The sequence below is a fragment of the Amorphotheca resinae genome (genome assembly GCF_003019875.1).
Source record: "Amorphotheca resinae ATCC 22711 unplaced genomic scaffold M430scaffold_11, whole genome shotgun sequence".
NCBI classification, from domain to species: domain Eukaryota; kingdom Fungi; phylum Ascomycota; class Leotiomycetes; order Helotiales; family Amorphothecaceae; genus Amorphotheca; species Amorphotheca resinae.
Window position 1 is genome coordinate 538,912 of NW_020194481.1, and position 11,891 is coordinate 550,802.

General features: G+C 50.7%; 4 protein-coding genes across 4 annotated transcripts; 2 read left to right on the forward strand and 2 right to left on the reverse strand.

Annotated features, from left to right (window-relative positions):
* Window positions 1–525: 525 nt before the first annotated feature.
* Window positions 526–3,407, reverse strand: M430DRAFT_108499 (hypothetical protein; the record flags this gene model as incomplete). Its single annotated transcript, XM_024861217.1, has 2 exons — window positions 526–2,943; window positions 2,991–3,407. 2 exons carry the CDS (start codon window positions 3,405–3,407, stop codon window positions 526–528), a joined length of 2,835 nt encoding a protein of 944 aa, XP_024717861.1.
* Window positions 3,408–3,588: 181 nt separating this feature from the next.
* M430DRAFT_22030 (hypothetical protein) lies at window positions 3,589–4,134 on the reverse strand (the record flags this gene model as incomplete). Its single annotated transcript, XM_024864622.1, has 1 exon — window positions 3,589–4,134. The coding sequence occupies one exon, from the start codon at window positions 4,132–4,134 to the stop codon at window positions 3,589–3,591; it is 546 nt and encodes a 181-aa protein (XP_024717862.1).
* A 1,059-nt stretch (window positions 4,135–5,193) lies between these two features.
* M430DRAFT_108467 (hypothetical protein) lies at window positions 5,194–8,077 on the forward strand (the record flags this gene model as incomplete). The annotated part of the gene is made up of 2 exons (XM_024861215.1): window positions 5,194–5,410; window positions 5,469–8,077. 2 exons carry the CDS (start codon window positions 5,194–5,196, stop codon window positions 8,075–8,077), a joined length of 2,826 nt encoding a protein of 941 aa, XP_024717863.1.
* Window positions 8,078–10,056: 1,979 nt separating this feature from the next.
* Window positions 10,057–11,547, forward strand: M430DRAFT_107706 (hypothetical protein; the record flags this gene model as incomplete). The annotated part of the gene is made up of 2 exons (XM_024861176.1): window positions 10,057–10,254; window positions 10,306–11,547. The coding sequence occupies 2 exons, from the start codon at window positions 10,057–10,059 to the stop codon at window positions 11,545–11,547; spliced, it is 1,440 nt and encodes a 479-aa protein (XP_024717864.1).
* Window positions 11,548–11,891: the final 344 nt, after the last annotated feature.

Here is an 11,891-nt window from a genome sequence, read left to right on the forward strand (position 1 = left end):
GGGGGGGGAACTAATGGAAGAGAAGCAATGGAGCCCAAAGTATACAATACTGTGGAAAACTGCCAAATAGTACTCAGGAATGTATGTATTTCATATTTCCATATTTCATGTCCATCATCCATCCATCCATATATAATTCCTATCTACCGTGTGTGCAAACCCAGCAGCAGATTTCGAGTCCCTACCCTTCCTTCCAATTTCATAAACAAGCCATACATAGAATCTCGTGCTTTCGCTCCTGGGGGATATCACAGAACGCCTGGAAATATCATCATCAACCTGCTGTAAAGGAATTGACATGTGTCGGAGGAGAGAGGAAAGGGGAAACTGCTTCGGCAATGCTAATTATGTCGTAAAGGAAGAAAGAAAACCGAGATGGAATGGGAAGATTCCTCATGCTATGCTATGTGATGACAGCGCTTATGATGCAGCAAGCAGGAGGAAACTTGGCGTGGAATTTCGCGAGTACCCGGCGTCAGCTACTCGTAGATTAAATACTCAGTGAGAGTAAATTAAGACATCCATCTATGTGATGGAATTCAAGAAGGGGCTGTAGAGAAGTTCTTCAGCGCTTGGTCGTTTGGACTGTTCGACCTCGAAAGTCTGCGACAAGAAGGTCTTTGCTTCAGGCGTGGCTTGCTCTGGGATCGTAGGACTACTCTTAGCACCGCCAAGCTTGAAGATGGCTTGAAGTTGGGAACAATCCGGGAAAGGGTGATCGCCCGTCATCATCTCAACGACCAGACAGCCAAGTGACCAGATGTCGGCCTTGCGGGTGTATGAAGTCTGCTTGACAACCTCAGGTGCCATCCAGAAAACCGAGCCCTGGAGTGAAGGTCGATTCCTGTTGTTTTTCGCCCCACTGAGGATATTGGAGGCCTCCATCTTCTTGGAAATACCGAAGTCAGAAATTTTGATACCGCCCTTGTTGTCGACTAGGATGTTGGCTCCTTTGATATCTCGATGAATGATCTCACGGGCATGAAGGTATGCAAGACCGGTGACGATTTGGCGTACAAAGGTTCGAATGAGAGGTTCTCGAAGAGCACCGTAAGAATTGAGCATAGTTTGGACGGAACCTCCTGGAACATATTCGAGGAAAATGTTGAGGTGTTCTGATGTCGAACTGCACCCAAGGTATTGCACGATATTTGGGTGCTGGAGGTCCCGGAGAAGACCGATCTCACGCTTCAGGGCCTCAATCATGCTCTTCTTCCTTGTGTCATTTTGGCCATTAGAGCCGGGCGATGGGGTTTCAACTTGCTTCACAGCAAGAAGCTCTCCAGTCACAGCATGCAGAGCCAAGTAAACGCTGCCGAACGAACCCTGACCAATGAGGGCACCCTTCATCCACTTGCTATCATCCCAAGAATCACCGGCTAAGAAACTCTGTAGCTCTTCATCAGCATCTTCTCCGTCCTCATTCAGTGCTTGACTGATGTCCCTCAGTGATCCGCTAGCTTCTGTGCTACCATCCTCGAAGTAACTATGGACGGCGTTACCATCAGGATCTGAGACGTTGATGTTGGTTCTTTCAAACCCACTATCAAAGGAAACGTAGGATTTCCGGTCCGGTTCTATTGGCGACTCCTCCTGAACACGTTCTAGCAATGAGGAGGCTACAGAATCTCGGTAACGATTGCCACTACCCCTTGCCACTTCCAAAGGTCTGACTTTCGACAGCTGGTTAGATCCATTAAGCCAGGTATCCGCAATTGATGGCATGGGAGGAGCGTCTGCCAGGCTCGAAGCATAACTGAAATTGCTTGCGACGCTTAGTCGGCTGTTGACTTTGCTAAGGCGTGTTGACCTTCGTAACGAGAGTCTTGCAGTGCGGTCGATCTCCTCACGGGGGTGGTCCGGGAAGTATGTCGTCAAATCCGAAGTGATCAGCTCACTGGGAGGTCTTTGTCCGAAGAATTGACGCAGAACACCCTTCTTTGCAGGCTTTCGCCTGGTATCCTTTGATTGATCTGCAGAAGATCCTCTCTCGAGATCTTTAGCGGCATTATGCACATTGCGTTCTCGCTCGGTGGCCGATACAGTAGATCCACCAGACTGGAATGAGGCGGGTGATAATGGGTGCTGCAAGCCATCCTCCCAACTCTCGCCAAGAACCCTCTGAACTTTGAGCAAACTTCTCTTATTATCAGCACTTTCAAGTGCGCGATTGTGACTGGCGGCAGCCTCCTCCATGGCAATAGCAGCAGCACGTTGTAACTCGGCCTCACCTGGCTCACCCCTGTCGATCTTCCGGAGGATCAGCCGATTTCTCTCCGGTCTCTTCGGGTCTTGTATGATGCGCCACAACTCGGATTCGGGTAACTTCCTACAACTCTCCGGGTCTGGATCGAGGCCGGCCAAGACATAAAAGCAGTAATCTCGATCCCGGTCTTCACGGTATCCGAACTTCCTCAACGTTAACCTCATAACCTCGTCACTTGAAGTGCACTCTGCTATCCTCACGACCTTGGTCAATCCCCCGGATGAGATGACCCTGATCATGTCCTTATTGTGTGGTAGTTGGGCCATAAGTGAACCATCAATGCTCGAAGCACCCCGTTGGTGGCTGTTGATCACGCGTGCTGTATCCGGAGTGCCAGGCTGCCTACCCGTTACTGTCGCGGCACTCGGGGGGTTGCTTGACCCATTGAAATAACCCTGAGCTTGCTCTCGTCGAGCCACTTCTGCCGGACTCATTACTCCATATCTTGGTTGCCTCACTGCTCGAACTTCTGATCCTGGGAGTGGGGAGCTGGGCCTCGAAGAATGCTTGTTGGCGTTCTCTGAGGCCGCGGATCCGGGAGGATAGCTTTCGAACTGCCTTGAGTATCTCTTGTTGGCGGAGGGGTTGGATAAACCTCTACCTCCCGACTGAACAGGTCGCGGAGAGCTACCGGAGGTAGAGGTGTGTGCATAATTACCCAGACCAGCAAAAGAGTCCTACATGCATTAGTATGCGTAGTGGAAGGTGGGGTCGTAACACTCACTCTATTCCTCTTCTTTTGGTTGGCATATGCTTTCGTCCTCAGCTTCTTGATACCTAAGAACAAACGGACCCGATCTCCAATCTTGTCAATGCCCATTTCTTGCAATACGGCCTTGTCCATCTCAAGAAGGTTCTCCCCATTGATATTGTTCTTCTTAAAAATCTTCTCGTAGTCCCCACAATTTATGCTTCGCAGCCAGTCGCAGACTTGGTCCTCATTCCAATTCTTGGCCGATTCGGGCCCCTCGACATCTGAAAATTCCGAGTCTGTAGGAGAGGCAAACAGTTGATTCGAGGTCACCAAGGCCGGTGTTCTCCTACTCGACTGAAGGGTTGACGATGATTGAGCGGACGAAGCGGAGATGTTCGAAGAGGTGGACCCGAGCGGCGTCGGGAACGACGTCTTTGAAGCCAGCATTGCCATGATATGAGTGTTTAATTGTACATGGGCGTCTGCGAAAAGTGATGGCCGGTTCTCTCACAATCTAGAGAGATATTAAGTAGTTTGGGATATGCTCAAGAAGCGACGGCGTGGTATGTGCTGCAGACGTTTTCGGAGAGATTTGTTTAAAATGAGGGCTTGTCGTCGAGATGGACTGTCAGCGCGTTGAGATAGGTGGCGCGGAGGTGTGGAGGAAGGGAAGGGACAGGTTTCGGATAGCCGTTGTTTCGAGAGCGGGAGAGAGGCTCTGGAGCCTGGATGCTGGATGCTGCAAGGCGAAGCAAGCGAGAATGACAAACAACGAGACGGTAGGCGCAAAGGACCAGAAATAGCCGCTGCCCTGGCGAAGGCTGCAGAGAACGAGCGATGCAATTCCAGCGTGCGACAAGATGAGTGAGGGGGAATAAAGAAGAAGGGTTCTGGGGAGGCTGATGCTGACAGGATGCTCTTGAGGGCCCTTGTCGGAGTGGAGGTGACGGACGGGACTGAGCGGTGTCGTGTACCACATAAAGGAGCACCTCGAGGGCGGCAGGGGAGCGATTGGGTTGAGTTGAGATGATGGGAGTTGAGGGTCTGAGGGTGGTGTTGAAGGATACGGATCTGGAGTCTGAGGGAGTAGCCGCTTGCAGTAAGGCGCCGCAGAGAGCCTCCTCTGAAACGGAGCCACGGAGCAGAGGGCACGAGCCTGGCGTCCGCCGCGCATGGCGATTGGTCCGTGATCGGCCGTGGCGCCAGGGGCTGACGGGCGCAGTGTTTGAGCTCCTGCGTGCGCGGGGGTTTTACGGAGTATAATCGATTTACCGCGTATTTGGCGCGTCGTTATTCCTGCTTCTCGTATTAATTCCTCCGTCCAGACACGTCCGGTACTTGTATGGCCATCCTGTCATTCAAGACTCGAGAGTTCCAATCCAAAAGACTGCCAGATCTGATCATCATACAGATCACCTGCAGACATACCAAGACCCTCGTCATCATCATCATCATCATACTGTCTTGCTTGTACTCCACTTACCTATTCAAGGAACCTGATACACGCGGTCTCACATGCTCCCGAGAGTGGGAAGGGGGATGCAGCTGGGATGCGCCTAGGGCTCACCGTCCTGTACGGAGTTTACTATATGCAAAATATACTTGCGAAGTTACGGTATAGACTTATCTATACCCTGTAGGTAATCTGTACATCTCTCCGCCGGCCAAACCAGGAAAATCATGTGACAAACAAAGAACATCAGCCAATCAGGAGCAGCGAATAAACAAAAAGTCAAGGACATCAGACTTCAGTGCAAGAAAAAGAAGACAACAAGCCTATTTCGTCTCTGCGCGTTCCGAATGTATCTCTTCGTCTCTCAGTTCGATTCAACAGACCTGTAGATGTACCTATATATCACGGAAAGTACAGATGCCGAAAAGAAAAAAAAAAAAGAAATGGACGCTGTGGGAATTGAACCCACGACCTTTCATAGTCACGTTCTGTAGAACATGCGAAACGAAAATCATACCCCTAGACCAAGCGCCCTAGATAAGCACATTCTTTTGTTTGAAGCCGCGTTATTGCTTTACTAATGCCTCGGACATATCATATGCGGTGTGAGGTTGTCCAGTGGAGCATGCGGCTCCGTGGCTTAGGTAATCAACCGGACAAACTATTGATCCCCGAGCCAGCCTTGGGACATCGACGCAGCCTCGAGTTCAACGCAATCGACCCCAGGAGTGTGAGGCACCTGAGAATGAGGTGACTCCGATGACCTTATCATCTTGACGGATGGCTCTCGACCCGTCAAGCGGCTATATTGCCGCTCGAGATCTTCAGGATTTCAATGAGAGCTCACTTCCAATCTTCAACGTTGAACCAGTCCAGCTCCAGTTCTCAATCGCGTCCGACTTCGTTGCCGCCCAGGTCGCAAACAACGTCTTGGTCCTCGCACTTGCTAATGGAAGAATCATACGGATAGACTTGGACAATCCTGCGGATATAGATGGTATGAATGTTAAATGGTTCTGGGGGTAATATCTGTTCAGACACTGACCGCGCCCCAGACATTGACCTACCTAAGAAGACTTCAGAAGTTGGCGTCATCCGCCGCATGTTCCTCGACCCGACGGCCTCCCATCTGATTATCTGTACGGCTCTCGGCGAGAACTATTACCTTCACACGCAATCGCGACAGCCCAGACCGCTCTCCAGACTTCGAGGAGTCGCTATAGAGTGCATAGCCTGGAACCCCTCGTTGCCCACATCATCGACCCGAGAGATACTCATAGGAGCGTCGGACGGAAATGTCTACGAGGGGTATATCGAGACGTCTACGGAGTTTTATCGAAAGGAGGACAAGTATCTGAAGACTCTACTGAAGGTTCCAGATGCCCCTGTAACTGGTCTCTGGGTCGACCCAATCACCAGCAAACCCGGTGCCGATGTTAGAAGGGTCATAATAGCCACGCAGAGCAGACTGCTACATTTCATTGGTAAGATTGGGCGGGTTGGACACGATGGCGGGAGCTCAATCTATACACGGCTTTTTGAGACGGAGCAGCCGACTGTTCATGAGATCTCGAGGGTCGCATCAACACCATCGGCACTGGTCGTCTCCCCAGACACCACCAGCTCTACGCATACTGAAGACCTTGAACCTGACCGCAGCTTTGCGTGGCTTCAGTCTCAGGGGGTATACTATGGCAGGCTACTCACTTCACCAGCAACGCCTGAATTAGGCACTAAGCTCTTTGCGGAAGCAAAGTTCCTGCCTAGGTCTCAACTACCAGCCTCGGAGTCATCAGGCGGCCGCAAGAAAGCCATTCAAAGCCCAATAGATTCTATTGCCCTCACCCAGTGGCATATTTTACACCTTGTCGAAGGGCGCGTCATTGCCGTGAACCGCCTGGACGACAGGGTGATATTCGATCAGGCGGTTCTTGATCCTGGCCAACAGGCTCTGGGGCTTTTTGCCGACCAACAGAAGAATACATTCTGGCTATTTACCACCCAAGAAATCTACGAGATTGTTGTCACTGACGAGGATCGGGACGTTTGGAAAGTGATGTTGCAGACAGAGCATTTTGATGCGGCTCTTCGATATGCCAAAAGTCCGGCTCAGAAGGATGCTGTTGCCACAGCGTCGGGCGATTATCTTATCAGTAAAGGATCCTACCTTGAGGCTGCAGGAGTCTATGGAAAGAGCACCAAGCCGTTCGAGCAAGTTGCATTGACATTTGTCGATAATGATCAACCGGATGCCCTTCGAAAGTATCTTTTGACGAAGATCACGACGTACAAGAAGTCATCCACCATGCAACGTGTTATGATTGCGAGTTGGCTTGTGGAAATTTTCATGTCTAAACTCAATTCTCTGGACGATACTATTGTCACCAAGGCTGAACTGTCGGAAACTCTCAACCCGGCACAGACTAGGGACCAACTAGATACTATACGCACAGAGTTCCAAGATTTCGTGAAGAAGTATAAGTCGGATCTGGATCGGAAAACGACTTATGATATTATCAGCAGTCACGGTAGAGAAGACGAACTACTCTTCTTCGCCAGTGCTGTGAATGACTACAACTATGTACTGTCCTATTGGATTCAGAGAGAGCGTTGGAAGGAAGCTCTGGATGTGCTAAAGAAGCAAACGGAACCCGAGATATTCTACCGTTACAGCAGCGGACTCATCACACACGTTGCCACTGATCTTGTCGATATTCTCATGAGACATTCTGACTTGGAACCGCGGAACTTGATTCCGGCTCTGCTGGGCTACGACCGGAATTTTCAAGGCCCACTTTCGCAAAATCAAGCAGTCCGATACCTTCTTCACGTCATAAACCACTTGCAGTCGACTGATGCAGCCGTTCACAACACTCTTATCTCCATCTACGCATCCCATCCGTCCAAAGACGAAACAGCTCTTCTCAACTATCTCGAATCTCAAGGCGACGAACCAAGTTTCGACTCCGATTTCGCCCTCCGTTTATGTATACAGCATCACCGCGTCCAATCATGTGTACATATCTACAGCACCATGGGCCAATATCTCCAAGCTGTCGAGCTAGCCCTTGCGCACTCAGAAATCGACCTTGCATCTATCATTGCAGATCGACCCGTCTCCAATCCGGCGTTGCAGAAGAAGCTCTGGCTCGCGATAGCGAAAAAGGTCATATCCCAATCGAACGGTATCAAAACTGCAATTGAGTTCCTAAAACGGTGTGATCTCTTGAAAATTGAGGATCTAATTCCCTTCTTTCCTGATTTTGTTGTCATTGATGACTTCAAGGAAGAGATATGCGCGGCATTGGAAGACTATAGCCGAAACATTGATGCGTTGAAGAAAGAGATGGATGAATCCTCACAAACGGCAACGAATATCAAGGTTGATATCGCCGCACTGGATCACCGCTACGCGATTGTTGAGCCGGGAGAGAAATGCTATGTCTGCAACTTGCCGCTCCTGAGCAGGCAGTTCTTCGTCTTCCCATGTCAACATTCTTTCCATAGTGACTGTCTGGGAAAGAAGGTCATGGAGCAGGTGGGAATAGGGAAAGGGAAGAAGATCAGGGAGTTGCAGATGTCGATAAGCAAGGGGATGGTAGCGGGTGCGAAGAGAGACGCGGCGATAGCGGAGTTGGATGCTTTGGTTGCTTCTGCTTGGTGAGCAACTCCAGTTCTGTTCCTCCGATCTATTATGACTGACACACAAACAGCATTCTCTGCAGTGAATTTGCGATTAAGCGGATCGATGAGCCGTTTGTCCTTCCGACGGATGACAAGGATGAATGGGCTCTATAGTATATAACATATCATGTAACACTAAACACCATATCGTATTCTTTCAACGACGATTTTCTAATGAAGGTCTGATCCCGTTTCACGTGACCTTGATCACGTGCACGTAACACAAGGATGCTTTCAAAATATACTCTGTAGGTCTTGAATTATATTTGAGGATAACTATCAAATATCTTTGTGTGATTACATCTCGAGGGAAATACCTACCTAGGGTACTGTCCGCGCTCACCGTGACGCGTGTAACTATCCTCACGGCTCATGAGGCCTCGTCTCCTCTAAATCCACGACGCTCGTCGCGGCCAGCCATGAATACAGTACATGATGCATCTCACCTTCACTCCCCACTCCGCACTCCACATTCTCCATCAGCCTCGGACCGTGCCTCGCCATAGCAATAATAACCAAAGCAGCGGAGCACGACTCGAAGCGCCCTCAGATCGACGTGGGAGCCGCGCAGGCGATGCCGACGGTGCTGACGACGCCAGCGAGAAACCGACAAATGCTTTCTGGCGATTGCCGAGCGCTGATGATGAGTGCGTAACCGTATGCAGCGTGCCCCTGCGATCCTACTAAAGGTCCTAGACTCCTGGGAACTTTTGCGCATGGCGAGAGGCGAATTGAACCAATCGCCACTCCGCTCAACTCATTGCACTGCATGCCCAGTCGCCATTGTCGCAATCAGACGAAAAGAGGTTCGCAGCGTGTACTGACTGTATCATATTGGGGGGACGACCGCGTTTGAGGATCGGCTGCGCTCGTGGAGCCAACGCTTTGCACGTCTCGAGTGAGTCTCGCGGACCTGAGCCTCAAACACAAACAAAAACAAACCCCCCAAGGACTGCTACTTACTGCGAGTGGGGATGTGGTTTGATGAGACTGGAATATTCCGTTGATAGTAGTGCCTCGGTGCTGTACGGAGTACGCGGTCACAGACTACTACGAGTCTACTCCTGTACAGAGCAAGCCATCCATCATCATCCACCTGCTCGTCCACCGAATAATAGCCCATTGGACCACGGGATGAGGGGACCTCGGGAGGGCACTGCGGGCAGAGATGGCGACTGGCGCCCTCCCTTCCTTTTGGCTTCCTGGCGCCTTGGGGCCGCGTCACTTTGCGGACCCCAAGAACTAGGAATCGAGGACCCGGGACCCAGGGCGCGATGATCTATCAGGTACAAGAGCCCCTGTTCCAGCCAACTACGGGCCTGAAGGGTCCGATGGTACTGACGTTACTGATCTTGCTATACGCTTTGGTGCTAAGTGCCAAGACATACAAGACCCCCAAGATCTCCTCCCCGTACGTCTGGTCATAATCGCATATTTTGTTGTTTCGCTCTTTTTCACATAGCCGCACGCCACTACCACAAAGATAAGGAAGCCGTTCGGGCCCTTGTTTTGTTGGTGTTCATCCTTTGTCTTCATAGAGTCTTTTTGTCACCTATCTCGAAATCTCTATCGTTGATTATTATATCTATTATTTGCTCTTTATTATCTATTGTCTCTTGCGGCCTTCAGCCTTGTCGCTACGCCACATTTCCCCCCGTCCGTATCTATTCGCAGCCTTACCCCCCTCAACTATCGCCAGCCTGCCCCCTTACATACCGCGCAGCAAAGTTGCTTCTAAAAGTTTCTTTCGAACTTGACTTTAAAAGAATTATTGCTGTTTCTCACGCCACTTCAATCCGCCACCAAAATTATCTCTGCTCGGATTCTTAGTTGCCGCTTGGCCCCACCCGTTCGCTCGATATCCGCGTCATCTGCCCGGATCACTGGGAGAGATATATTTAAGGAGTTCGCACTGTTCGAGACCCCAGTGGGTATCGACAGCCTGACTTTATATTGATCATGAAGGGTTTATCAACGTTTGCTTTCGCGGCAGCTTTGCTCTCGACACAATCAGAGGCCATCAACTTATACAAGCGGACGGATGGACCACCGCAGGTTGTAGGCTTTCCAGTCCAACGAAGGGAGGTTCCGGATCCATTATCAAGGGATCGGCTGCGGCGGAGAACGGAAACTGTGCAGGCGACATTAGACAATGAGGTCAGTTCAAGAGCGGTATGGGGATGTCTTCCAAATGCTGAGATCTGATAGCAAACGTTATACTTTGTCAATGCAACCCTCGGCACCCCAGCACAGAAACTACGCCTGCATTTAGATACGGGCAGTAGTGATCTTTGGGTTAATACCCCCTCCTCGGCGATATGCAGGTCCAAGGGCAATCCATGTTCACTGTCCGGCACCTACACGGCGAATTCCTCGTCGACATATTCATATATCGCGAGCAACTTCAATATTTCATACGTCGATGGGTCGGGCGCGTCCGGAGACTATGTATCTGATACCTTTACCATTGGGAGCACAAAACTGTCACGGCTACAATTCGGGATCGGATATAACAGTTCATCATCACAAGGGATCTTGGGAATTGGCTACCAAGTCAATGAGGTTCAAGTTGGCAGGGCCGGAGGGAAACCATACAACAATCTACCAGCACAACTGGTCGCTAATAAACAGATACGTTCGAATGCCTACAGTTTGTGGCTGAACGATCTTGATGCGAGCACCGGAAGGCTTCTATTCGGCGGTGTTGATACGAGTCGATACCATGGCTCATTGGAGACACTTCCTATCCAGAAGTCGGGGAACACATTTAGGGAATTCCTCATCACTCTGACCGACGTGTCACTGGGCTCCATTGACATTGCTAGTGACCAGGCCCTCGCCGTCCTCCTGGATTCCGGGAGCTCCCTCACCTACCTGCCGGATCCCATGACAGAAGCCATCTACCAACTGGTACAGGCGCAATACGACACTGCAGCAGGCGCAGCGTACGTCCCATGCTCTCTCGCATACAACTCCACCACCCTCGATTTCACCTTCTCCTCGCCCACCATCTCCGTTCCTATGAACGAGCTCGTGATCCCAGTCACATCAAGCTCCGGAAGGCCGGCCACCTTCGCGGACGGGACGGAAGCCTGCCTCTTCGGCATATCGCCTGCCGGGTCCAGCACATCAGTGCTCGGCGACACGTTCATGAGATCAGCATATCTGGTGTATGATCTCAGCAATAACGAGATTTCCATCGCGCAGACGAACTTTAACGCCACCAGCTCCCATATTTTGGAAATCGGCACAGGCACCGCGTCTGTTCCAGACGCATCGCCGGTTCCCAACGCGGTCAGCGCATCGGCCGGGCTAGGAAGCGCGCAGACCGGCGCCGCGGCGACAACGACCTCTACATCTACCTCGAAAGGAGGCGCGCAGCGGACGCCACCGCCGATGAAATTGGGTGCGATGGCCGTTGGGGCGGGCGTGCTGTACGCGGCGATGTAATAATGTACATAGTAGTAAGGGTAGAAGAAGAATTGGAAACTGGGACCTGGGACGTGACCCACGATGAGATATTGTATGACGACTGGATTTAGACCGGGCTTCTTCTTATTGGGCGTGCGAGATGGGCGGCGATGGAGTTCTGGACGGGTATCTATGGAAGGTCCCGGGACCTGGAGCGGTTTTGGCGTTGAAGTGGGTTGAAAAAGAGTTGACTTACCTACTTACGGAGTAAACATCATCATCAATATCATCCTCATCATCATCAACTATGTGTCTTTGAATACGAGATCACATTTGAAGAGGCAAAAAAAAAAAAAAAAAAAAAAAAAAAAAAAAAAAAAAAA